The sequence below is a fragment of the Telmatherina bonti genome (genome assembly GCF_933228915.1).
Source record: "Telmatherina bonti genome assembly, chromosome: 2".
NCBI classification, from domain to species: Eukaryota; Metazoa; Chordata; class Actinopteri; order Atheriniformes; family Telmatherinidae; genus Telmatherina; species Telmatherina bonti.
In genome coordinates, this window is record NC_136620.1 from 9322698 (window position 1) to 9347054 (window position 24357).

At 38.4% G+C, this 24357-nt stretch overlaps 1 protein-coding gene across 2 annotated transcripts in view; it reads right to left on the reverse strand.

Moving 5' to 3' along the window:
• Window positions 1–4622: 4622 nt before the first annotated feature.
• Window positions 4623–24357, reverse strand: part of calb2a (calbindin 2a) — a gene marked incomplete at both ends in the record, with an annotated part of 31913 nt that continues 12178 nt past the window's right edge. The window contains 7 exons of one of the 2 annotated variants that reach the window (XM_079255507.1): window positions 4623–4739; window positions 5848–5907; window positions 10514–10567; window positions 10696–10735; window positions 10874–10929; window positions 14296–14373; window positions 22106–22162. In XM_079255507.1, coding sequence (XP_079111633.1) covers window positions 4623–4739; window positions 5848–5907; window positions 10514–10567; window positions 10696–10735; window positions 10874–10929; window positions 14296–14373; window positions 22106–22162 — 462 coding nt within the window. Of the gene's footprint in view, window positions 4740–5835; window positions 5908–10513; window positions 10568–10695; window positions 10736–10873; window positions 10930–14295; window positions 14374–22105; window positions 22163–24357 lie in introns of both variants that reach the window. The other variant, XM_079255506.1, reaches the window with a different exon arrangement.

The window sequence follows — 24357 nt, forward strand, 5'->3', positions numbered from 1 at the left end:
AAAGAGGTGGAGCTGAGAGGGGGGCTGTGAGCGTCATGGTGGATGATTGACATCGAGGAAACTCCGAGCTGCCTGTAGCTAAGCGCTAACCGAGCTAACTCAGAGATAACAGGAGTTAACCAGCTAATGGAGGTTAGCGAGCTAAAGCTAAGTCACGTTGTTAACCGGCTAAAAGCCGCGGTTTTTCTACGTTCTTCTTACTTGGAGTCGGAGATCGGGTACCTGTCAATCAAAAGGACACACCCCTGAATATGCCAAATTTAGAGATTAAATTATTTTTAAACGGGTGAGTTAGAAAAAAATTCACTCCCCCCACAGTTGTCATGAAGGTAAACCTGACCTATTAAACCTAAAATATAATTTTCCAGGCTGTAAACATGTTTATTTCTGCTGTGAAGTTGGTCTTTTTAACATGGGAGTCTGTGGGGATTTGCTCTGTTTTGCAGCCCCTAGTGGATGAAGGGGGAACTGCAGTTTTATGCACTTCCGCATCGGCTCCACTTCACTTCCATCCATCTTTCATATACGGTCTATGGGTGGGTCAAACAAGCGCGGAGTAAACCAATCAGAAAAATGGCGGACGTGACGTCAGTGAAGTGACAGCCTACAATGTCCGGAACAGAAGAAAATTTAACACGGCACGCCAGACTGGAGTGCTCTATATATTCAATACAGAGTGACTCTACGCTGGTACAGCGAGAGAATCTGGCTTGCCAGACTGGTGCAAAAGAAAACAAACTCCCACTTTGTCTGTGAGCCACCTTGAATGTTTTGAAGAACGCGTGATGACGCAAGGCAAGAGGCAAGAGTCTCCTCAGATCAACCGATCAGAGTGGCCGGTTTGTTTAAGACAAAACGAATCTCCGTAAAGGGAAGGGACTCCAGACTGAGTCGCTCTGTACTATATATATATAGAGCACTCCAGTCTGGCGTGCCAGGCTACCATAATACAGTGAACATAATCCAAACTAAAAAAAGTTCTTTAAAGGAAGAAAATCAGGTTCTGGATAACTTAAATAAAAAAAACAGTACATAAAAAAAAAAAATCCTTTTACACAAAATTTAGTCTGTAAAATATCTGAATAATGTAAAGAAGACAGAACGGCAGATCATTTATGATAATTTATGATCACATTCTTGATAAAAACATAATCAGAGTTCATATGTTCAGAAAAAACTTAACTTTTATGAGGAAGTAAAAGAGACTGTTTTTGTTTAAAAATTACACATATTTGCCTTTCAGTTTTTCTCTTGAGCAGATTTGTGGCTCAAGTATAAAGTTCATTTTGAATTTGCTTTTCTTAAAATCTTCTCCCAGATGGCAGCAGAAGGCAGACTTTTTCCAGGGATTTTACATAAATCTTGCCTTCTGCACAGTTCAACCTCGATGATCGTGTCTTTTATAAGACTGGAGAGTGAGAGCTGTTCACAACTCAATCAGCAAGAAGGAATAGAAGTGCACGATATGTGATGATGGCATTATTGTTGCATCAATGAGGGTCTGGTGGTGGTGAGATAGATTCAGCTGTCCAGTCCAGTCCAGTCCAGTCCACAGTTATAACTGTCTACCTCTTCAGCAAAATGTTAAATCAGGAACTCTTTTTTAAAGATGTGGAGCTCTAGTTATTCCAACACTAATGCAACTACTCCCTGTGTCATGAGGTTGTGTTTTCCTGTGTCCTTTGTTCCTGGATTCCTGTTTTATTTTGTAGGTTGTATCTGTTTTGCCTTTTAGTTCACCTGGGTTCATTCAGTTAATCTGTTTCACCTTTGCCTCGTTGTGTTCTGTGTATTTATACACCTCAATTTTTGTCTTGAGTTGCTGGATCATCGTGTTAGTCCCCTGTGTTCTTGTGGTCATATTAAACCAGTCTTAAACCTGCATCCCTGTTTTTCTCATCATGGGTTTTTATCTCATGGGTCCACACCTTCACCGCCACCGTGACAGAATGAAGCATTTTCTTGTCAGCATGTTCGCCTTCCCCCCTGCTGAGTGCCTGATTACAACACTTTAGCCATCTCATGCTTTGCCACCAAGCAGAAATGTAATATTTTAAACTGACACAAAGATTGATGCAGATGGGAACATGAATTTGAGAAAAAAAAAAAAGCACTTTTCCTGGTTTTCATCAGGTATGATGAGGTATGATGAGTAAGTCGCTGACCTTATGACTGATGAGCTGAAACATCATGTGCAAGTTGAAGGCTGCAAGATATCAACACCCAGATGCAGAATTAGATCTGGACCCCACAAAAACCTTACCGTTTTTGTTTTTTCATCAGTGATAAAACTAATCTAAGGCTGGTTTACAATGGACCAAGGAGAACTAAAGCTACATATTTCCTGGGTATCATCAGGGTTTTTGGTCATTTAAAACACTACGCATAAACTTGAGCTCTTCCAGTCTAATATAATCTAAAGAGGATCCTGTAGTCTTTGCTGTATGTTTATGGTTTTATCCTGTAGAATGGCCCTGTTCCTACAAAATATGACATTTTATTACTTTCATAATTAACAGGCATAGACGTAGTTAACAGGCAACGTTTCTGCAGTAAAACTCCCTCCTTTTCACCAAATGGAATTTATCAGCTAAATTCCCCTGTACTGATCTGTAAGCTCTTCTTGTGCAGCTAGGTGTAGCATAAAGATTTAAATACCTCTGATTAATTGATGCAGGTTTGCACCAGCTCCTGAGTGAGATGGGAGCTTGTGTGCTGGCTGAATTATTCAGGTTGCCTTAAAAGCATGTCAACTCAATTACAGGGACTTTACTAGAAAAATCATGTCATGTCCTACTATCTTAGGAGTAACATCTCAGCTTGGCTGCAGGGAAAACCTCTCATCCTGGATTCAAAGAAGCTGAAAGCTTCCGGTGCTCAAACTGAATTCAGTCAATTTTTATTTAGGTTTATCACTTTGGGTCACTGTAGATAGATTCATTACATGTCTATTATATTGTAGGATGTGCGGCCGTGTCATTACCAAAGTTCAATGCAAAATCACACCTTTGGGATATGTCAGATCAGATTGTTTCCATTACTGGGTCATTTAAGAGACACAAACTTAGGCCATATTAAATTTGACAGATTTTTAAGCAACTATTTCAGACTGGTCTAAACTTAGAAGACATAAAAATAATTGAAAAACTCATCTAAGCTTAATCTTAGACTGCATTTTATTGCAGCACAGTCCCAGCTGTACCTTATGTCATGCTTATTATATGGAAAAAGTATCAAATAATTCCACACGAGCTGTGCCAGAATGTCCACAGTATTCACTAACCCCTCATTTACTACATAGAGCTACACTATATAGCAGAATATGTTGTGCACTCATTCTGTTGGCTGTTTTCTCCTCGTAGTTTATCATGTGACAAACGGCCGTCACCATGGCAACCCCCATGCCGTTACAAATTCAATCCAAACTCCTGTGAAAATATTTTATTTTCTTAGATTGTATTTTATTCTTTCTTTGTTGCATATCTTTTAATCAAATAAGGATATAAATGAATTATTTATAGTTTTTTTTTTAACCTTCTTTGACATTTGGGTCATTAGGACCAGTTTCAGCTCCTGCAGTGCATTGTGGTCTATATTGACCCGTCTAGTGACCATCGATGCTCACTACTTTTCAAGATGCATTGTGCACTAGTTTTTTTTCTCTCTCTAGACATTCTGACACCCCTAAAAATGGTGTGACTACTATAAAGGACACTATGTAGGGAATAGGGTGGACATTCAGGCACAACCTGTATCTTGATTGCACAGCATGCTTAGCTGCTAATTTCAATTTAATGTGTGTGTTAAGTTCAATGACACTGTCTGCTAACATGAAAATAAAAGCTATTTAGTCATTTTTAGGTGCAAACTGTTTAGTTTTTGTGTGGGTTTGCAACATTTGTTAATCTCTCTTATCTGAGTAACCATGTGTGCAAGAAAGCAGGTAAAAGTCAGGAACCCTCACTCAAACAAGATTTCATTCACATTATGTTCAAGGCCATTTTATCTGAAGATGTTTTATTAATATTTTTCAGTTGACAGTGTCAGCGAAAACAAACAGTGAATATGAAAATCATATTCTGGAAATGGTACATAATAGGTTTAATGGAAGAGGAGGGTTTCAGAGAGGTGGAAAAAAAATCACAGATTATAATCACAATCAATCAAACATATCTGTCTGCAGTTTGGTTTGACTGTATATACATATATTTTTTATCTAATGCAAAGTTGACAGGTAATTGGAACAATGAAGACAGGGTCAGGGGTCATTTTTCCTGTGGAGTTAAGGGGTTTGAACTTTTGGTCAGGATTTGCAAGTCAGGCACAGCATGAATAGGGATGAGCTGAGAGGATAAAAATCAAGGTGGTTAGTTTTCAAAGGTCAGTTTTCACAAAATAAGGGTTTGAGGAAGAGGAGCTGTTGTTCCGACAGTGCACTTATCTTTCAATCTGAGTTTGTCATATTAGAAGGGGGGAGTAATTTGGGCAATGAATGGGGTAGGGGGTGTCTGGCACATGCACCTGGTATATGTTGCCACTCAGCTGGGTGTGGGTGTGGTCTCAGGAGAAGAGGGCAAAGTAGGCAGAGAAAACAAAGATATGCAAGAGGAGAGGAACAACGGTCACACAATTGGCTCTCTGCAGAGGACGATTTCCAGCTCGCCGCGGTAAAGCTTCCCTCCATCGGAGAGGCTCATGATGCTCTCCTTGTAGCCCTGCAGGCTCTTCGCGTCCATCTCCTGAGCAAACGGATGAGAGGTCAGCAGGATTATGTTTTACTTATCTGTATGGGATCTTGGTTTTATTGTACCCTTGTGGTACAGAATCTGCGCAGTCCATTCATTGATGTGAGGGTTGAGGAAAAGGTTTGCAGACACCTCCCTCTCTGCTGTGCTTCAGCCCCTCCCTGCACTCTAAAAGTTTGTGTTCACTCATGCTATTTATTTTATTTGTTCTTTCCTGAACAAAAACTTTGTTTACACTTGTCCTCAATACGGAGAGATGTGGCTTGGAGTAAACAAAAGCTCCATCCAGCATTTAGGGAGCAGAAATAGTCACAGTTGTATCACCTGGGAGAGAAAACGACTGTCTTATCACTTATGCATCAAATTAACAAAGATGAGCGTGAATACAATGAAATAAAACTCAGCTTCGACTATAAATCCAGAAGTTAAACCTGTACATCCACAACAAATCGTGGTAGTTAATGTTATTAGATGTACAAGTCATTGTCTGACAGTTTTGAAAATCAAATCAGACATTGTTAAAGCGTCAAAAGCCTGAAAGCAAAAGCAATTAATTTTCATAATAAAGACTGATTGTTTAATTTACGGTGGATCTCTTTTATTTGTGTATTCAGTCTGCTGCTGCTCTTTCTGCTGTATCTACACAGGAACCATGATGAATATAAATGGACATTGTTCTGAATTATTCTATGTGTCTGTACTTTGATTTAAAAAGCATCATCTCCTGTTTGCTGTGCTTTCTGAACAGAAGCAAAGATTGATTTCACTTGTGCTTATTAAACAGATCCTGGAACCAAAATGACAAACAGTTAATCAGCTTGGATCTGTTGCTGGTATCAGTAAAGCTTTTGATCTGGGCTTTTGTAGTGCTGAGAACCAGAGCAGTCCTGCTTATGTAACACATGCAGCCCGCTCAGTCATACAGGATAACATGTGGTAAAGGAGCGCTAACTTTACAATGCTTTCAAGCTTATTATGAGCAGAAGTGATAGCAGAGAAACTGGATTATGAGCCAAATGTCAAAAACAAACTTGCATGAAGTGCTGTATGGGAGCGTATTTCCAGTAAAACCAGCTTATCCCCACCTTACCTTCTTGTTTGTCTGGTAAAGATCTCGTAGGAGAGCCTCCAGCTCTTGCTCATCAATATAACCGTTTCCATCCTGAAAGAGATCAACAAAGTACATTGATGGTTTTTTTTTGTTTGTTTTTTCATTAACAAACTTGAAAGGGGTGCTATGATGGTATTTGGAGTATTCTGAGCTTTCTACAGTGTTACAGTGTTGAATCCTCATCAGACATGTGAACGGCACTGTTTTTTATCACCTAAACGCATGTTTGAGTTTGAGTTTGAGTTCCAGCACTCTTTCCGTTCGGTTTCCATGGTGACGAAAAATGCGTCGTTTTAGAGAGTTTTTTCTACTTGGAAATCCTTGTGACGTCCCGGGGGATAAGGTTCGGTGATTGGTTACCTTCTACTGGTTAACAAGGGCATGTACAAATACATCAGGCGGGTGGAAAACGTGGGATAAAGTTATTTCCAACGATGGCTGGTGAGTTTACCAAAGAGAGACATCCTGCTGCATTCGTTGCTGTGGGTTGCTGTTTTCCACTTCGTTTTCAGGCTCTGATTCAGGTTCCAACATGTAGGGCTGTATGCTATGTGTTGACATTGTGTTTTGTTTTTTTATTGAGTTCATATGAGCCTAATCCTTCTGTTTATGAGATGTTACAATGACGGTGAAAGCAGGTGCGGTGCGCGCTCCCGATGTAGTGCAGTGGCGGGAGGCGGGGCTTAATGCGGAAGAGTCTCAATCCACTCGTTTTGCCCGCAGGCTGATCTGACAGCCTACGGAGAGGGTCGGTCTGAAGTAAATAAAGCCATTTGTGACAATAACTCCATCAATCCCAGCCCTTCTGGGCTCAGAAATAAAAATAAATTAGCCTGAAATGCACATAATAGTTCCACTTTAAGAACAGTCTGGGAAGAAAAACAGGCTGATAAAATTATGCTTTCTAAAATGAATCTGTTGCCTATCTCAAGCCAAACCCTTTAACAGGAGAGGTGATACTGTTTTGCTGTGAAGCCCCAGGTCCCGACACCTGCCACCTACTGAACACTGTTGCATACTATGAAATTTAAGCCCAAACAAGCATGACAGACCAGGAAACACAGTCACATCTTGGTGTCAAACACCAAAGAACACCCAGGGATGTCCCTTCCATACCCTGTCGGAGCTGTTTTTTGGACGTGTTGGTTTAAATGTTGTGACGGACGGGTGTATGATATTTTCCTCCTGCTCCACTGCTCAACTTCATTCAGTATTTTATGGCAGCAGTTATGAATGTGTCAGCCAAATGGTTTTAAAAAGACTTTCCATTCACAACTCCTAAAAAAAGGTTTAGCTGTAAAGTCAGTGTGGATCCTCTTTTCTAATTAATGAGCTATGTCTCATCTCCGTGTTTATAAAGTTTTGGACCAGACGAGTCCAACTTACTGGAAATTTGCCTTTGGCAAGTGGACTAAGACTGCGATCTGTTAATATGGGCTCGGTATCAAGATGACTTCAGAGCTGTCTATGTCTTGCCAGTTTAATTTTTTCAATTTTGAAAGATGTCCAATGATGTTTACATAGTCAGATTGAAGTGTCCCCGATTCTGGGAATGAAGTGTGAATTCTATTTCTTTTCCCTTCGAGGATAAAAGAATGATGTGGAAAGAGAGAAACATGAAGTTGACTCTTGCAGAGTTGCGTGCCATCTTGCTTTTCGGACCCTTTTAAGTCCCTGCACAGTTTGGGGCTGTGGCCCTGTGAGCAATGTTAGTATTCAGCTGACTGGCCAAACTTTGCCCTGCGCGTGATCTCTCAGCACCAGTCTCAGCAGCTGCCTGTGTTGCCACTGCAGGGGCTGAGCTCATGACAAAATGATGAAACTAATTACACATAAACTGAAGTGTTCCATTCACAGAGCGTATACACATGAATGGACTGCAGTGGCTCATGTATGATTGAACACTCAGCCCTGTCCTCAGCAAGTAAGCAAGAGAGAGAGAGAGAGAGAAATAGAGTGTGTGCAAGTTTTCAGTCAATTGCAAGTCATGAACACGCACGCAACCTTCCTAGTGGCATCATCTCCAGTGATGTGTTGGACTGCTCCAATCTGACTTCATGCTTTTTAAAAAAAATAATCAAGTTTCACTGTAAAGAAATTACAGAGCTTACTTTATTGGCTTTCTCCGCAGAGCTTATTAAAATTTTACTGGTAAAATTACTGGTTTGGATGCATTCAAGTGTCAAATCATGGAAGATGAATCAAAAGAAAACACGTTAAATTCAATGTGAGATGGATTTTAATCAGGTCCCGGATAGGGGCAATACGCCTTTTTGATTCGAATCCGAATCTGTTTGCTCGAAAAGTCCGATTCGTTTGCGGAAATGTGAACGCGCCAAACTAATTCTGATTCGAAACAGCAGTTCAGACTCAGTCTGCCTACAAATGCAGGTCTTGGCCCATTTAAAGCGAACCAAATACAGGAAGCGGACTACAATAAAAAGTCACTTCATGCATTTGATGTTGCATTGCATTGTGGGTAAATACAAAGTGTTAAGAGTCCTCTGCCTCGTCTGTTATTCTTACTGCGGTCATTGTTGCGTTATTTCCATGTTTAACGAGCAGTTGAGTTTTCTTCTTCACTTGTCTTGTCCTCTCTTTTGCTAAATACCAGTGCAGCGCCACTTTTGGTGGGAATGGGGATATATTATTCTAATGGTTTGACTGGTTTGACCAACGTGCAGTGTGAACATGATCTCGGTCTGCATGGATACACCCCCCTACAACTGAGCCGAGTCCCCAATCGGACCGAGTCTAGCGGACTATCCTGATGCGAATCCACCCTATCACTCCAGTGTGGAACATTTAAGGAAATTCTGGGATGAAACTGTTTAATCCTGCATTTATTCATGTAGGATTTTATATACGTTAAGAATTTCTGTGTTTACTACCTTCCAATCTAACCTGCGACATCTAAATGATCTTCAGGTATGCTGCAATAATCCACATACTGCACAGTAGTACAGAAAAGAAAGGAAGTGGAGAAAGAAGACTTGCTCCTGAACAGCTTGCTGGGCATTACTTCCCATTAAAATACTGAGATTTACTAATGACATTTAAAACAGTTTCTAAAACATTGTTATCACCCTGCACAAAGTTATGTGGTCATTGCACTGTTCCATCATGGTTTTAGATATTACTGAATACTAAGTTAATTTTTGGCATTGAAAATGATTATGCATAAAAACTATGGTTAACAAGGAAAACATCATTGCTAACATTAAACAGACAATAATAAAGAGTATTGTACCAAAGCACACAAAACATGTTAACACAAACTACTGAAATATATTTAATTGAGTTATGCTTTATGGCCTAGAAAATATTTAAATTAGATCCAGATTAAATTCCTGTAAAGAACACAGTAGTTGTGAAGAAGCATAAGCCTGTGTAGCTGCTGCAGATCCTTAAAAATGTTGTCTATGTCTCCTTTCAGAGTTAGGAATTAACTTTTTCTTTTTCATTTTGACATTAAAAAGGTAAAATAACATTACTGACCAGTGCAAAGATTAATTTCATGGTTAAAAAATGTCATCAATACAGAATGTTTTATTTTTGAACCTGAAAGACCAACAACAGCTTCTTCAATCCCCTGTGTAGTTTCACTAGAGTAAAAAAATATATTAGAAGTAATATAGTCCTTAAGTTAAAAGTTTTGTTTTACAGGATAAATAGTATATTTAAACAAAAGTAATTTTCCCAACAACAGTATATTTTGTAGTTATCCTACTGTGAGTGCGCTGGGTGAATGAATCAGGGCACAGGATAGATGTCTCATAAACAAATAATAAAATATTCAATGACTTGGTGAAATCACTGCTGCTGAACCAACATAAGTTATGCAACACTAACAAGGAAAGAATAAGGAACAACATTTGTTGCATGATGGCAGAGCTAACGGCCCACCGAAAACTGAGTCAGTATTCCTAAAGCCACCGAGATCCCTCGGGCTCACAAAGCTCATAACACATCATAAACAAGAAAAACGATTTAGCAGATGTATTCCTCAGCTCCGTTCCTCTTTGTCTTTTATCATATTGCTCCCTGTAGTCATGCCCAGCCAGTTTGCTGTTAATGTGGAAAATATGACCATTAACTGAACCATAACTCCACCACCCTGAGCTGTTTACACAAGGACAGGTGTGCCAGGCCTGACTCATTTCCCTAGGTCGACGATTAGCTCCATCAGTTGAAAAAACAGAGATTTGCATCTTCGTGACTTTAACAAAAGGGTAGCTCTTAGCCAACCACAGAATCATCCAGAAAACTCTTCATACTTTAGCAGCGGAAGCACATTGATCGTACATTTTTGTTTCATTTGGATAAATTATAAACGTAATCCTGATTTCCAGATATTTCCGGAAAGTCAAAGTTGTGATTTATTAATATTTAATGTCCTCATCCCTGAACCTAAGTGTCGGAGGTGGTTGTTATTGCAACTACTCTTATTCAAAAAAGTGACCGTCGAGCATTGTTGTTCATGTAAATTAGAATACTTGATGAGGAATCCCAGGACCATGCAAGCTTTTCAGGAACAATAATGACAGGAAGCAATCCTACCAAAATGCACTGATTTTCACTGGATGAAACGCTGGTAAGAGCTGTGATTGGGAATATGTAGAGGATATTGACTCCCTCTGAAAAAAGTTCCACCCACCTTGTCATAGTATGTAAAGATGGAATTGAATTGCTCAGAAGTCAACTTGACACCCTGTAGAAATAGATTTGACTTTATTATCAGGATAGAACATGCCAAAAAAAATAAGTTGGTACAAATATTGTTACTTGAATGTCAGGGGCATTTATTGTGCATATGTAGCTTATTTAAACATTATGTACCTGGAATTTGAGAAGGAAATTCTCCTGAACAGGGAGAAGCCTGTGGAAGAGATTAACTTCATTAGCAAAAAACACATAATAGCTGTTAAATTATTGAAATTCACGGATGATAAACATCAAGAGGAAATATGTTTTAACATTTGCATAGTGAACAGAAGTTAATAATATTGTGTATTACCTTGCCATCTCTGAAAGGCCCAGTTTCCCATCTCCATTCAGATCAAACATCCTGAGCTACATGGAAAGAAACAGCACAGAAATGAGAAAATAAAATTAATGATTAAATTTTTTAATATGCCCCTGTTATCCAAAATCTTATTTTCAGAGAATTTGAATGAGGAGCTCTACAACATTTTTTTTAATTTTTGTTCATAAACTTTCAAGCAAACATGCTGAATTTGTTTTACAACAAAAAACAAACAAAAAACAAAGCCAAACAAAACAAAAGGGTCTTTCCCTCTTCTTTTTTCATGTTATTTTTTAAGGTGGGGGGGAAATACATTGAGAAAAAATACGTCCAACAAAAATGTCATTCGCATTTGCAAATTTACACATTTCCTGTAAGAACCAAAGCTAAGAAGACTGACCACACCCCCAAAAACCTGGTGTGCTCTCATTGGTCAGCTTCAGGGGCCTGACTAATCAATTGTCCACTCCCCCTAAAACCTGGTGTGCTCTCATTGGTCAGCTTCAGGGGCCTGACTAATCAATTGTCCACTCCCCCTAAAACCTGGTCTGCTCTCATTGGTCAGCTTCTGGGGCCTGACTACTCACGCCACTGTGCATCCATTCTGCTAAAGCTGCACATTTGCAGCAGTGTTCCAGTGACACAGAGGGAAAAGAGCGACAACAACAACATAACAAGAGCAGAAATATCTAAAATAACGGATTCATACATTGTGTACAAATGAACAGAGCTGTAAAGCCGTCTCATTCATCACTTGGTATGGAGACAATTTTTTAGCCAGCTGATTCTTTTTGTGAAATGTTTTGGTCTTTAATGTGTCAACCACAAGCGTCCCAGTACTACAAGCAGTAAGAAGGTGCATTGCATACATCTAAATCAGACACATGGTGGCTGCATGGTGGTGGGGCAGTGAGCACTGGGTCCTGTTGGTGTGGAGTTTGCATATTTTCCCAGTGTTTTCTCCAGGTACTGGGCTTCCTCCCATGCTTTAAAGTCCTGCATAGAGTGAATATGAGCAGTTGTTTGTTTCTCTGTATTGACCCTCCGATGGACTGGGTGTGCAACAATATGCAAGAACAGATAGCAATTCTAGTCTGATCTGTTCCATTTAATGATAATAATTTTTATTATATTATATTATATTATATTATATTATATTATATTATATTATATTAGAAAAGAATAGATTAGATTAAACTTTATTAATAATTCAGACAGCCCTTCAGAAATTGTGGCTGAATGCAACACAAGCAGTTTACAAGACATTAAGCAAGGTAGAGGAAAATAAATAAAAGAAAAATAAAGAGAAATAAATAAATACACAATATTAAACAGACACCACACTAGTATAAACTTAAATATTATATTTCGATATCAGTTTTTAAGTGTATTATAACTATCCTACCTCACGCTCTGTATGACTTATGCATGTTTTTGTCATTGTTATGTAGTGAGTGTGAGTTGTAAACACTGGCCATCATATTGGTTGTAATATATGTAAATTGCATGAACAGCACCAGAAACATTTATCTCTGCCTCGACTAAAACTGTGCATTTTCTCCCATTATAGCTGCCTTCAGTATTTTAATTAATAGAAGCCTCTGTAAAAAATGTTTAAACCAACAATGTCTGATAGATACTTGTGCCTGAGCTGTGCCTGAGATAAATGGAGAAATCTTCAGTTGATTTAATTAAGTGAAGCAACTGCAAGGAAACAATAGCTCCATCTCTGAGAGCTTAGGAAACTGCCTCAGAAAATCAGGTCAGCTCAACTCCAGGGTTTCCAGAAAGAAACAGATGTTAGCACATCTGGACTTTGGTCAGATGACCTGCAGGACACAATGGAGCGCGACCACTCAGCCGCACAGCGCTGCTGCCACCACCATGGCAGAACTATGTAATATATGCAGCTTTCTTTAAAGCTGCATTGGTACTGTGTGTTACTGTAGGACTAACTGATCCTCTCAGTTTGTTTTATTATTATTTATTATGTTTGTTTATCTGTTTGTAAAGACTTTTGACACGAGTTGTATTTTCCTATTATATTTCTCTTAATCATTAAGGATCACAGGAATGAATATCTTAAAAATAATAATTAGTACTAGGGCTGCAACTAAAGATGATTTTAATAGTCGACTAATCTGTAAATAATTTTCTTTGATTAGTCACAATTATTTCTGTCCCGCCCACCATCTGTGCTTCCAGTCGACACAGCTTGTTTTACAGGCTCCAGTATGTTTTACCCCACTCTTTTCATCTGCATCATATGAATGTCCCCCTGATTCCCAGTCAGTCACAACATAATGTCCTTTAGTAAGTTAAGAGAACGACTCCTGAACCAGTTGAAAATTAAATTTAAGCTTAACAGCTTACTACTAATTTATTTTGAAACATTCAGACTTAGCTATAGTGTCATAATCCAAGCTGTACAGAATTTGCCTCAAAAAGAAAACAAAATAAATAAAATGTTTTAACATCTTAATTTTCATAGAATTGCACTGAAATGATTATTTACATCTTGAAAAGCCTGTTTTGTAGGTAAACAGGGAATCCTTTAAAACATTCCTGAATCCAAACGGTAATCCGGATCACCATCAAAATTAAATCCCTTCTTCCTTTTCACATTTCCAACAACTCCTGAACATTTCATGAAAATCTATTTGTAAATTTCTGAGTTATCTTGAACACAAACAGATAAACGGTGGTAGAAACATAAGCTCTTTGGCAGAGGTAACAACATCACATCGCTACTCGCTAATGTTAACTTTGCCATCCAGGATGCTGGAAACCACGACTCCGGTGTGCTTTCACTCCAGATGCTCATGCATGACTGTCGTGCTGCCGTGGTTACGCCAGCTCTGCGTGGCAGACGACACATTTCACCTGTTTGACACTTTGTTTAGCGTGAAATATCCCCAAACTTTGGAAATAGGTTGCGCTGCCGTCAATTTCTTCCTCGTTGTTTAAACAAAATGACAATACTGCCCCCAGCACTTCTCGTGGTGCTTTGCGTCGTTTGCTTGGTGTTTAGAGTTCTTCTACTGTCTGAAAAGCCGTGGTTGGTAAATGGTGTTAAGTTGCCTGGTGCAGCGTTTTATTAGCAAAGCCGTTACGGGCGTTTATAATGCAACGAGTCGACTAGGAAATTTTTCAATGAATTTTCTTTTCTTTCTTTTTTTTTTTTTTTCTTTTAAATAAAAGAAAAAAATGAATTTTCATTATTGACTTTGTTGACAAATCATTGCAGCTATAAGAAGTACAAAACATCTTACTACCTTAAAGTCACTTTCTCATTTACAAAAATAAGAAAAAATATTTGTGGTAAAGTTTTAACCTTTAAACCCTTAACATAAGGAGCATAAGATGTGTCCAGCAGGCTTTGTGTGTTTCAGTGTGTGAGAAAACAGTCTTACAATGGTCTGTGTGTACTCCTGCAGCTTCTGATCATCGTAGTGTCTGTTCGCTTTCTCCAGCAGGTCTGACAGAAAGCCCTGAGGATGGAGGTACAGACAGGCTGATTAGAAGAAAAGAAGATGGATCTGTGCCATTATCATATGTCAATATTAGAATTGCAGATGCATGCTTCTATGTGTGTATTTATATCATATTTATCAGTGTGTTGACTTTTAAAATGACAATATTGAACTTGACAAAGTCAGACAAGATAAAAGAAAATTATGAGCTTAAATAAATGTTGCTTTGAAATACATATGATGCAAACGTCCAAATGAAAGAAAAGAAATAAATGAAGAAAGTCTTTAATCAAAAAAGAAAGAGATAGGAGGAAAAAAACAAGATAAAAACTAAGGATAAAAAGACAGAGGTGTTTGATTATATGGCAGTTTCTTATATTGTGTTGTGTATTTTGTGCAAAATAAAAGGAAAAGAATGTGGTGCCATGCAGTAAATTTAAAGCCTCTTTGAAATATGAGAGATAAAGTAGTTCACATCAAACGTATTCTATTACTTGTGAGCTACTTGAGTAATTGTTTCCACATCTGCTCACAATTATGTGGCGAGACGCGTGTCTGGCATCTGAGATCTCTTCTGCATTTTCCCAAAGCTTCCAGTAAGCTACACCTGAGCATCTCATCTGCATCTGGTCAGCTGGGAGAGATGTAATTCCCTAAACAGCCTAATCTGTACATGATTCACTGTAGCTGACCCCGTTATCACTCGGCTCCCCGACGGAAACGCCTCCTTTTATGGAATGACGCAGAATGTCCAGGAGGTGTTGAAGTGGATAACATTTGTGTAATCGGTGAAGGTTTTTGCATCCAGATTCTCACTTGACCCAATAAACCCACGTCTAACCTTTGGGGAATTTCCTTAATATTCTCCTGAGTCAGTTACTTAACCGGCTTGATCCTCACACATGGTCACATATGAATATGTATAAAAAGTAGGGCAGAGCAAACGTAAAATGAGCATTGATGTTTTTCTGTTCAGTTGAATTCAGTGGAAAAAAGACTGCCTGAACCCATTCAGTGGGTTAAAATTTCACAGTTTATGTCACCGTTGTGACTGTCTAAATGTGGACAGACAAAACACAGCAAATTATGACTGGCTTGTATAAAAATGCTGAACATCTCCATGTCATTGGCATTTTTAATCAATTTTTAAGTGAATTGCACAGTGCGGTGCGACGCGGTTTATTCTGCCAACTGAAACTATTTATGGTATTACCTCTGTGAAGCTACCTTAATATAAACGTTGACATGAAGACATGGCAGACTACTGATTGGATTGAGAAACACTACAGGAATCCTCACAGAGTCCAAAGTCTAATAAGTAGTACTGATATAATAATAATAATACATAGATCTATATCTTCACATCAGTTCAACTGTCAGTGTTTCCATAGTTTAAATCTAAAAGGAAAAATGGATAAAACACACATATATTAATCATCTGTAAGATTTGATTTTAGAAAGAAAACATGAAATTATTTTCATTTCTTTATTCTAACAAGAAAAACTTTGTGTGGTGTGTGTGAGACCATAATGAAATCAGGCTGTACTACAATGAAAATCATAATTCTAAAAATATTTTGTCTGAGACCTTAAAAAATATTGTGGTTTTACATCATATCTTTAATTTCTACAAGTAGAAATTATTTTTTCCATTTTTCTTCTGCTTGATGTAAACATTATACAGAATGTGGTACAGTCTATAGGAGGAAAATTACATTTTGATGTTTTAGTTACATTTTTGTGATTTAATATGTATGAAAGAGCTTGTGTTTGCGCAGAATGTGATATTGTCTCATATCGATGACTAGACCCTGAATCAAATCAAAATCTTATTGAGATAGAATTTGTGATATTGGCAAATATCAAAACATTATCCACTGAAGTGATACAATATAGTATGATGGTCAAACTAGTGATTTACACCCTGGAAACTTAATCTCAAGACATCGGAAGACAGTCCCTAAAGAAGGTACATGCAAACTTTTTTGGAGAATGAAATACCTTCAATACTTATATAGTGGTGCTATGTTGTACCATACAACAAAATAAGCCACTATAGGTGAGCTTGAAAGGGAGTGTTACTAAGACTCCCAGTTGGCTGTTTCCTGCTGTTACATCCACAGATTACATCCATGCAGATCTGCATGTAGAAACATTGGTGAACTGGGTCAGAAATCTTCAGTAACGGATACATGTGCATCACTGCAAAATGCAAGTAATAAACGCATGTCCTTCTCGAGCAGCAGTCAGTGCAGGGTGTGCTGGAACTGTCTGCTAGAACAGTCCATGTTCACAGACGGGAGTATTAATGTTAGGCTCAAAGTGCATGAAACTCTTTGTACAAAGATAATGGGTATTTGAGACATCAGTGATGAAAAAGCCACAGGCACACATCTAGATGAGAAATAGAGATGTGGAAAAAGCAATCTGATCAGAGGAGTCAGGCTTCACCATCTTCTTGTCACATACTTGACTACATGTGTGGTATAAACGAATAGATCGGTCCAGGCCTGAACGCTTCACCCCCACAGTGATGGGATGCGGTTCTGCTATGCTGTAGGGGCTTTATGCTGGGATGGCTCGGGTCACTGCAAATCAATAAATGTTGCAATCATGATGGGAGGAATTTCCTTCAGGATGATTGTATCTCTATTCACATGGCAGAGACAGGGGGCACAAAATAATTTGAGACGCAACTATTGATTGTCGTCAACAAATCTAGCTTACAGCTTATTGGCCATGACTAGTGATCTGTGCTGGTTGATGTTATACACATAAAGGGTGTTTTATGCTTCACAAGAGCAGCTAAATATGTTCTTGTTCTTAAGGTGGTCAAAAAGAACATGGTTTGTCAAGTTTGTGCAGGTTTTTGACCAGGACAGTGTCTTGCTGTCAATGCAACGTTTTTTTATATACAGTATTTTACCTTTACAGACATATGCAAGGATACCTTTTTGTTTATTAGTTATATTTGGAATTTTTCATGATTTATGATTTATTTCAATGTATTCTATGTAATATTTCTCAAATAATATATAATCATAATTATATTATGTCTCCTGCAATGGACTGGGGAGCTGTCCAGGGTGTACCCTGTCTTTCGCCCAAAGCCAGCTGGGATAGGCTCCAGCTTCCCTGCTACCCTGAATTGGATAAAGCGGTTTAGAAAATGAATGAATGAATGAATGAATTATATTATGTGCAATGTCATTTGTCAAACCTGACAGAAATGTTGCTGATAGAAATTACGTCCAAATTTAACATGTCTCAAAAAGATGCGCAAACAGTGTGTGTGCGTAATTGTACACATGACTGCAGTTACTGTCACAAGAAGGAGACATTGAAACAAAGCAAGGAGACACAGAGAACTCATTTTTCAAACCTCGTGTAAAGGTTTTTGGGATGAACAAGGATACAATCATCAAATCATATATCTTATCCAGCATTGCCATTTTGGAACAGTTGGAGAAAGTTTTTGAGAGGAGTCATGCATACCTGCAAATAACAGATATTCTGTGTAACAGCTGGGATCCCTCAAACCCATTTTTCAGATGTGCTGTCCGAGTCCTAAACACCATGTGCTGTAGAATGGTCGCGATTATTAAGTTTCCACCCACTATCCGAATTTCCACAATCGAACTAGCTTGCTTTTTTCAGTAGCTTGCTTTCTTAGAGTAATAGGAGCAAATGATCGCGCCCATGTGCAGTATATCTCAGGTCTGTGAATGATACTTTTATTTTGGAAAAACAGTCTTTTATTCTCAAAGTTGCAAGCTAGTGAGTTTTTAGGCTTGTTGGTGGGTCAGTTTATGAAATTTTTAGTTTTACTAAAGATTTTTAATTTTACTAAAAATTTAAAATTTTTAGTAAAGGTTACGCTTTACCAGTGAAAGACGCTCGGCGTTACCCCCATCACATGGGGCTACATCACTAGCAGGTTGTTCCCCGGTGGTGGAACGACCTGTCAAACTCTGAGTCCTGATCTACTTTTCAGAGCAAGCTAAAGACTCAGCTGTTCAACTGTTTCACAGTCTAATTCTTCTATTGAGTTGAAGAATTTTTCTTTGCAACTATCCCGCTTTAAAACAACGCAGAATAGGCAAAATGCTGCACACACACACACACACACACACACACACACACACGACCACATAAAATAATTACAATACAGGAACATTTAAAATACATGAAATAACTGAATTAAAAGAGAACTTAAAACAATTAGAGCAGAAAACAATAAAATAACCAGCATCTCAAATTGATTTAAAAGCCAAAGAGAAAAGGTGTTTTAAGAGATTTAAAAGCTAGATGGTCTGTCTGATGTGCAAAGGCAGCTCATTCTATCACAACAACTCAAAAAGTCACCTCTCGACTTTTACTTAGTTTTGATGACTTATATAGTGGTGCTATGTTGTACCATACAACAAAATAAGCCACTACAGGTGAGCTTGAAAGGGAGTGTTACTAAGACTCCCAGTTGGCTGTTTCCTGCTGTTACATTCAGATCTGCATGTAGAAACATTGGTGAATGTTTCTACATGACAATTAACAACAATTGATCTGCTGACCTGAGAGAATCAGGGGGAACGTACAGATAAAGCAAGTCAAACAGAAGGCAAGTCAAACAGAATCTCTTTCAAAAGAGATTTGAAAACATAAAGAAGGATTTTTAAATCAATTCTAAAATGAACTGAGAGTCAATAAAGTGAAGCTAAAACTGGCGTGAAGTAGTCCCGTTTTTAGTACCAGTTAAGAGTCGAGCAGCAGCGATTTGAACATACTGAAGTCAAGTAACAACTGGCTGAGACCAACATAAAGTGCGTTGCAGCAGTCTAAACTAGTTGTAATAAAAGCATTGATTAAAATCTCAAAGTAGTGCAAAGAAAGAAGAGGTTTAACTTTTGTTAATTGCTTTAAGAAAAGCCGAACCTCATAGCCGACGTAACCTGTGTGTCAAATTTAAGGTCACAGTCAATTCTTACACCAATATGGGCTTAAAGATCAATATGATCAATATGGGCTTCGGAGACATCACTAGGTCAGAAAAAACATGACCTTTATCATTTAGATGTGAAAAATTTAACTACAGCCTCGTCTCTATTGCACCAATGCGCTGGTTCATAGAGTAAGCATTACCCTTCTTCTTTAATGGCATATAAATTTGGCTGTCGTCGGCATAGAAGTGAAACGAGATGCCATATTTTAGAAGAATAGAGCCAAGAGGATGTAAATACAAAGAGAAAAGAAGAGGACTAAGTATAGAGCCTTGAGGTACTCCACATGTGAGAGGTTCTGCATGAGACTTAGCAGCTCTAACAGAAACACTGAAACTTCTCTCTGATAGGTGGGACCTGAACCAATGTAAAGCGCCACCCCGAATACCGACGAATAAGCTGCGCCTAAGATGATGTTGTGGGATCAATTGTTCCTCATATTTTAACAAAGGGACCATTGCAGGGAGAGAGGAGAACAAAAACTTTAAATTAAGCTTTTTTTTTTTTTTTTTTTTTTTTTAAAAAAGTGCACTGCCTGCAGCATTACATGGCAACACCTGCATCCAACTGGACTTGCAGTGGTCACACTTATCTATGATGTCCGTAATATTACCGAAGAAGAAAAATAAATGAGGATTATATTAGAAAGGAGAGACTGTGTCATATCCATTCATGTTTTACGCCCAAACCTGTTTTAATTGCAGGTGTTTTTATTATATATTTTTGTTTAGCTTTTGATGTCTTTATATGTTTTTACTTCATTCCTTGTTCGCATAGTTTTACCAAAATTATTAACTATTTTTTTTTTCTAAATAAATGTCAGATTTCTCTGCTGAAAGCCACAAAATACGTAAAACCTTCACTTAAATAGGGAGTCTCAAACATGTTTGCACCTGCCGCCCATTTACACAATCACTGTGGTTCAGCCCCACATGCAGAATTCTGCAATTTTAAGACTCATGATAGAAACAAATAAAAAGAAACTTCAGACTATGATTGTGGAAGTGTCCTTTCTGTTATATGTAACAACAGCTAGTGATAAAATTACAGATTGCAACTCAATCTGATCTTATAAAATGTCCTGTTACATTACAAACATAGTGGAAATGGTTTGAAAGAAAATGTGTAATATTTTCATCAGCAAACAATATGGAATTGAAGCATATTTGTCAAAGATAACAAGGAGAACCAAGGTCGGGGAAGGCTACTGAAAACAAAGAAATACTAAATATTAAACAGAGAGGGGGATTCTGGGGCAGACACAAATTTTGACCGTGATAATACCTGGCAAATAGTTTCCATTACATGATATGTTTGTGTTTTTAAGGCTTTTTAAACTTTCATTTTTAGCTGTTTTTGTTTTCAGTTTGAAGCGGACCAATTCCCTGTGCAGATAAATAGAAATTCCATTTGAATATTGTCCTCATGCTTTCAGCACTTCTGATATCATAATTAAGAAATTACATCTTATTGGTGCCAATAAATGAACTAAATGTCACAGAGAAGCTTGCAGTTTTTTCCAAAATGAATATATACAGAGTCAGCACTCTACCACCTTCAAGACATTTACAGAGTCATACTTGCTGGATCAATAACTCATAATCTAAATGTTGTTAAAGCAACAAAGTACGGAAAACGAGCCACAGTACAATTTAATCATCACGTCCTGTATGGGTAAATAACAGTGTTCAGTCGGCTGCGAGACGAGAGGGACAAAGCATCTACATGTTGTGTTACGTAACACACAAAAGCTCTGAAGCTCTGTTGTCTGCCTCGTCAGATAAAAAACAAAACACTGCAGTTTGTTTTCAGCTACTTCCACATTTTCACTTTGTTTGAGAATCTCCAGAAACGCGATAATGTAATTTCAATGTGAATTGTGCACATCCTATTGAATGTGTCATGAAAGAAATGCAATGAAAATGTTGTAAAACCCACAAATGCATCAAAAATGTCCAACAAAAGTTCATGTTGTTTGTTTTTTCCAACTTACGTTGGTCATATGTGTTGTGTTTTTTATTGTAACGGAACACAGTGATGCTTTCTGTTTATCCAGTGCTTTATATTGAACTAAACAAATGCTTTGCTGGATCTTGCCTGTAAAAAACAGACACTTACAGGTGATACGAGGCTGGAACAGCATCACTGAGTGACAGCGAGGGAATATATCTAAAATTCCAGAGAACAAAACTATGATTGTGGAGTGTTTTGTGCACATAAAGGACACGCACTTTTGCCATAATCTACTTTAATATTTAGTCTTCTCAACTCACTCGTGGATAAAAAAAAGTCACATATTTTACCAAAATGTCACCTTATTTTTAGCACATAAATTCATAATGGTCTCCAGTAAGAAAAGTAGTGACTAATCATGACACAAAAACATAAAGATGATTGTTATTTTCACTTTCCTTCCTTTCTTTTTATTGATGCAAACAAAATAACATGCAAGAAGTGAGTAACATTGATGTAAGTGCAAACAGACACATAGATGAAAGCATTGTGAATACACATCAATATGCGGAGCAATAAACACGTCAGCGAGTCTGATAACTACAGCTTAGTGTTAGGACTCTGTTAGTGTGTGTTGATGTGCAAGTGAATGGGAGAAAAGGAGAAAAAGAAAACAAAATGTAAGTATATAAGAAGGTGAATAAATAAATGAATATTTGTTATAAATTTTTGAAAACGGTTTTGACATGATTAAATATTACATAACAATTTTTCCTGTGATTGATTTGAATGACTTGTTTTACCTTCAGTTCATTTGCTTCAATGTAGCCACTGCGATCTGTATCATATCGCCGCCATGCCTGAAAGGAATCAAGAAAACAACGAGAATTTGAGTTAAAAGATGTTTTTCATCACGGATGCAAAAAGCACACAAAGGCTGCTTCTCCGCGGTGATTTATACTTTTCTTCCCCACAAACAAATCTTCCCTGATCGACCGCCTGTTTGCTCTTTGGACTGCGCACAGAGTTTGACTTTCCTCTGGCGCAGAGCAGAAACGGTTGCAGAGGGACGACCTGAAAGGCCTGGAAGATCTGTGTAATCACACGGCTTTCAATACAATCCCATCCGCCCACATACGGAGCGCCGGGTGACGAGAGGCTGAGAGAGGGATGAGGGAGAGAAAGAAAGTCATTTTAATGAATGTTTTAATCTAACAGCTGTCCCTGTCCAAAGAAGGGCTCCTTATCAAAGATGGATGCCCCCCCCCTTCTTCTCCTGCTCCTCCTCTGGGCTCTGCAGAGAGGAGCTACAGTGGTGTTATCCATTATATATGACTCTGAAAATAGAAGTTTCTGCTTCCTCATACTAACCCTTTAAAAACTTCTCTGCCAGCTCCCCCTTCAACAAAGACAGATTAATCCCCCTCTCTTGTTTTATGTTCTCAAACCCCGGCCCTCAACTCTTCATTGACGTTTCAGTTATGGCCTCTCTATTACTGCTGCCTCTCATTTGCCCTTTGTATGCCTCGGCCTCTCCACACCTTCCCTCTCATTCGTTTTCCTCTCTTCCTATCATTATTCTTTCTAAATATGACACAAGAAGAGTTTCTTCTCCACATGTCCTGTAAAGTCCCGACATCTCTTCCTCAGGTCCAGGTTAATAACACATTCTCCGGCCATCCTCACACCTCAACCTGCTCCCGACAGGGCTGTGTCCTCTCACAGCTGCTCTTCATCTTTTACACAGAGCCTCCCAGCAACAACGCCACCTGGAGACACAGTTATCCTCTCGGTGCCATTACAGCACCGTGGATCAGCCCTGAGGGACTCTTTGGGCTCCTGTCTGCAGGTGAACATGGATCAGACCAAGAAGATGGTGATAAAATCTTCCAACAAGCAAAAGGATCTAGCCAGGTCTGTAGAGGTTATGGAGGGAGACAGATGCTTGGGACTATCTTTGACTAGTTGCTGAGCTTTCCCTCCAACAGTGAGACAATCCTCAGGAAATGCTAGCAGTGGCCGGACCACCTGAGCAGACCCAACTCGTTTGGTGGAGGACCATCTTCCAGATCTTTCCTTCCTTGAAAATGGGCTCAGGTTCTCCTGTCAGAACATAGTCCAGGTGTTTCCAAGATTACTGGCTCACCAGTCAGAGATCCGTCCACCTTTTGAGAGCAGCTGGAAGGATCTCTCAGGATTCCTCCCATACCCTGTTTCCTGCTTTCCAGCAGCTTCCCTCTGGATGTCGGCTCCGCTGCTCCAAATGAAGCCTGATCCAACTATCCAAGGCTATCCAACTCGGCAACTCCCAGTCAATCACACCCCCCCCCCCCCCCCCCCCCCCCCCCCCACCACCAACCCAGAAAACAGCTCCCCTCCCCTCTAATTCCCCCCAACTCCTACATAAATTCATATTGATTGGTGGTCCTTCTCTGCTGGGACTCTTTATAAGTCCATTTCATATTTGCACTGTTACATACACATCTACTGTTAACTTACACATTTATTTTGTATAAAAACATACTGCTTACCGCACACAACTGTCATCATTTGTTTCTAATGTTGCTGCTATTACATCTGCACAGTTTATGGGGTTTTATTCTATACGAGTATTACTCTGCACATTATACTTGTATAACATGTATAATCATCATTAAAAGCATACTGATGAGCATGCTGTGGTACAACTTATGGCATAATATATTATATTATATTATATTATATTATATTATATTATATTATTTCACATTATATTATATTATATTATATTATATTATATTATATTATATTATATTATATTATATTATATTATATTATTCCAGTGTAATAAATAATCGTATTTGGCAATAATTTTATTTATTCTACATTATTTGCTTGATTTCACTTTATCATATCTAGACTCTTTTTGCATTGTTCCATTTTTCTTTGTTATACTTTACAAGCTGCAAAACTGATAACTACTCTGTGTGCCAAGAATTTCTCTTCTGGGACAAATAAAGTTTTGATGTTTTCTTTTTATTTAAATTTAATTTTAACGTAATTTGTCTCTAATTCT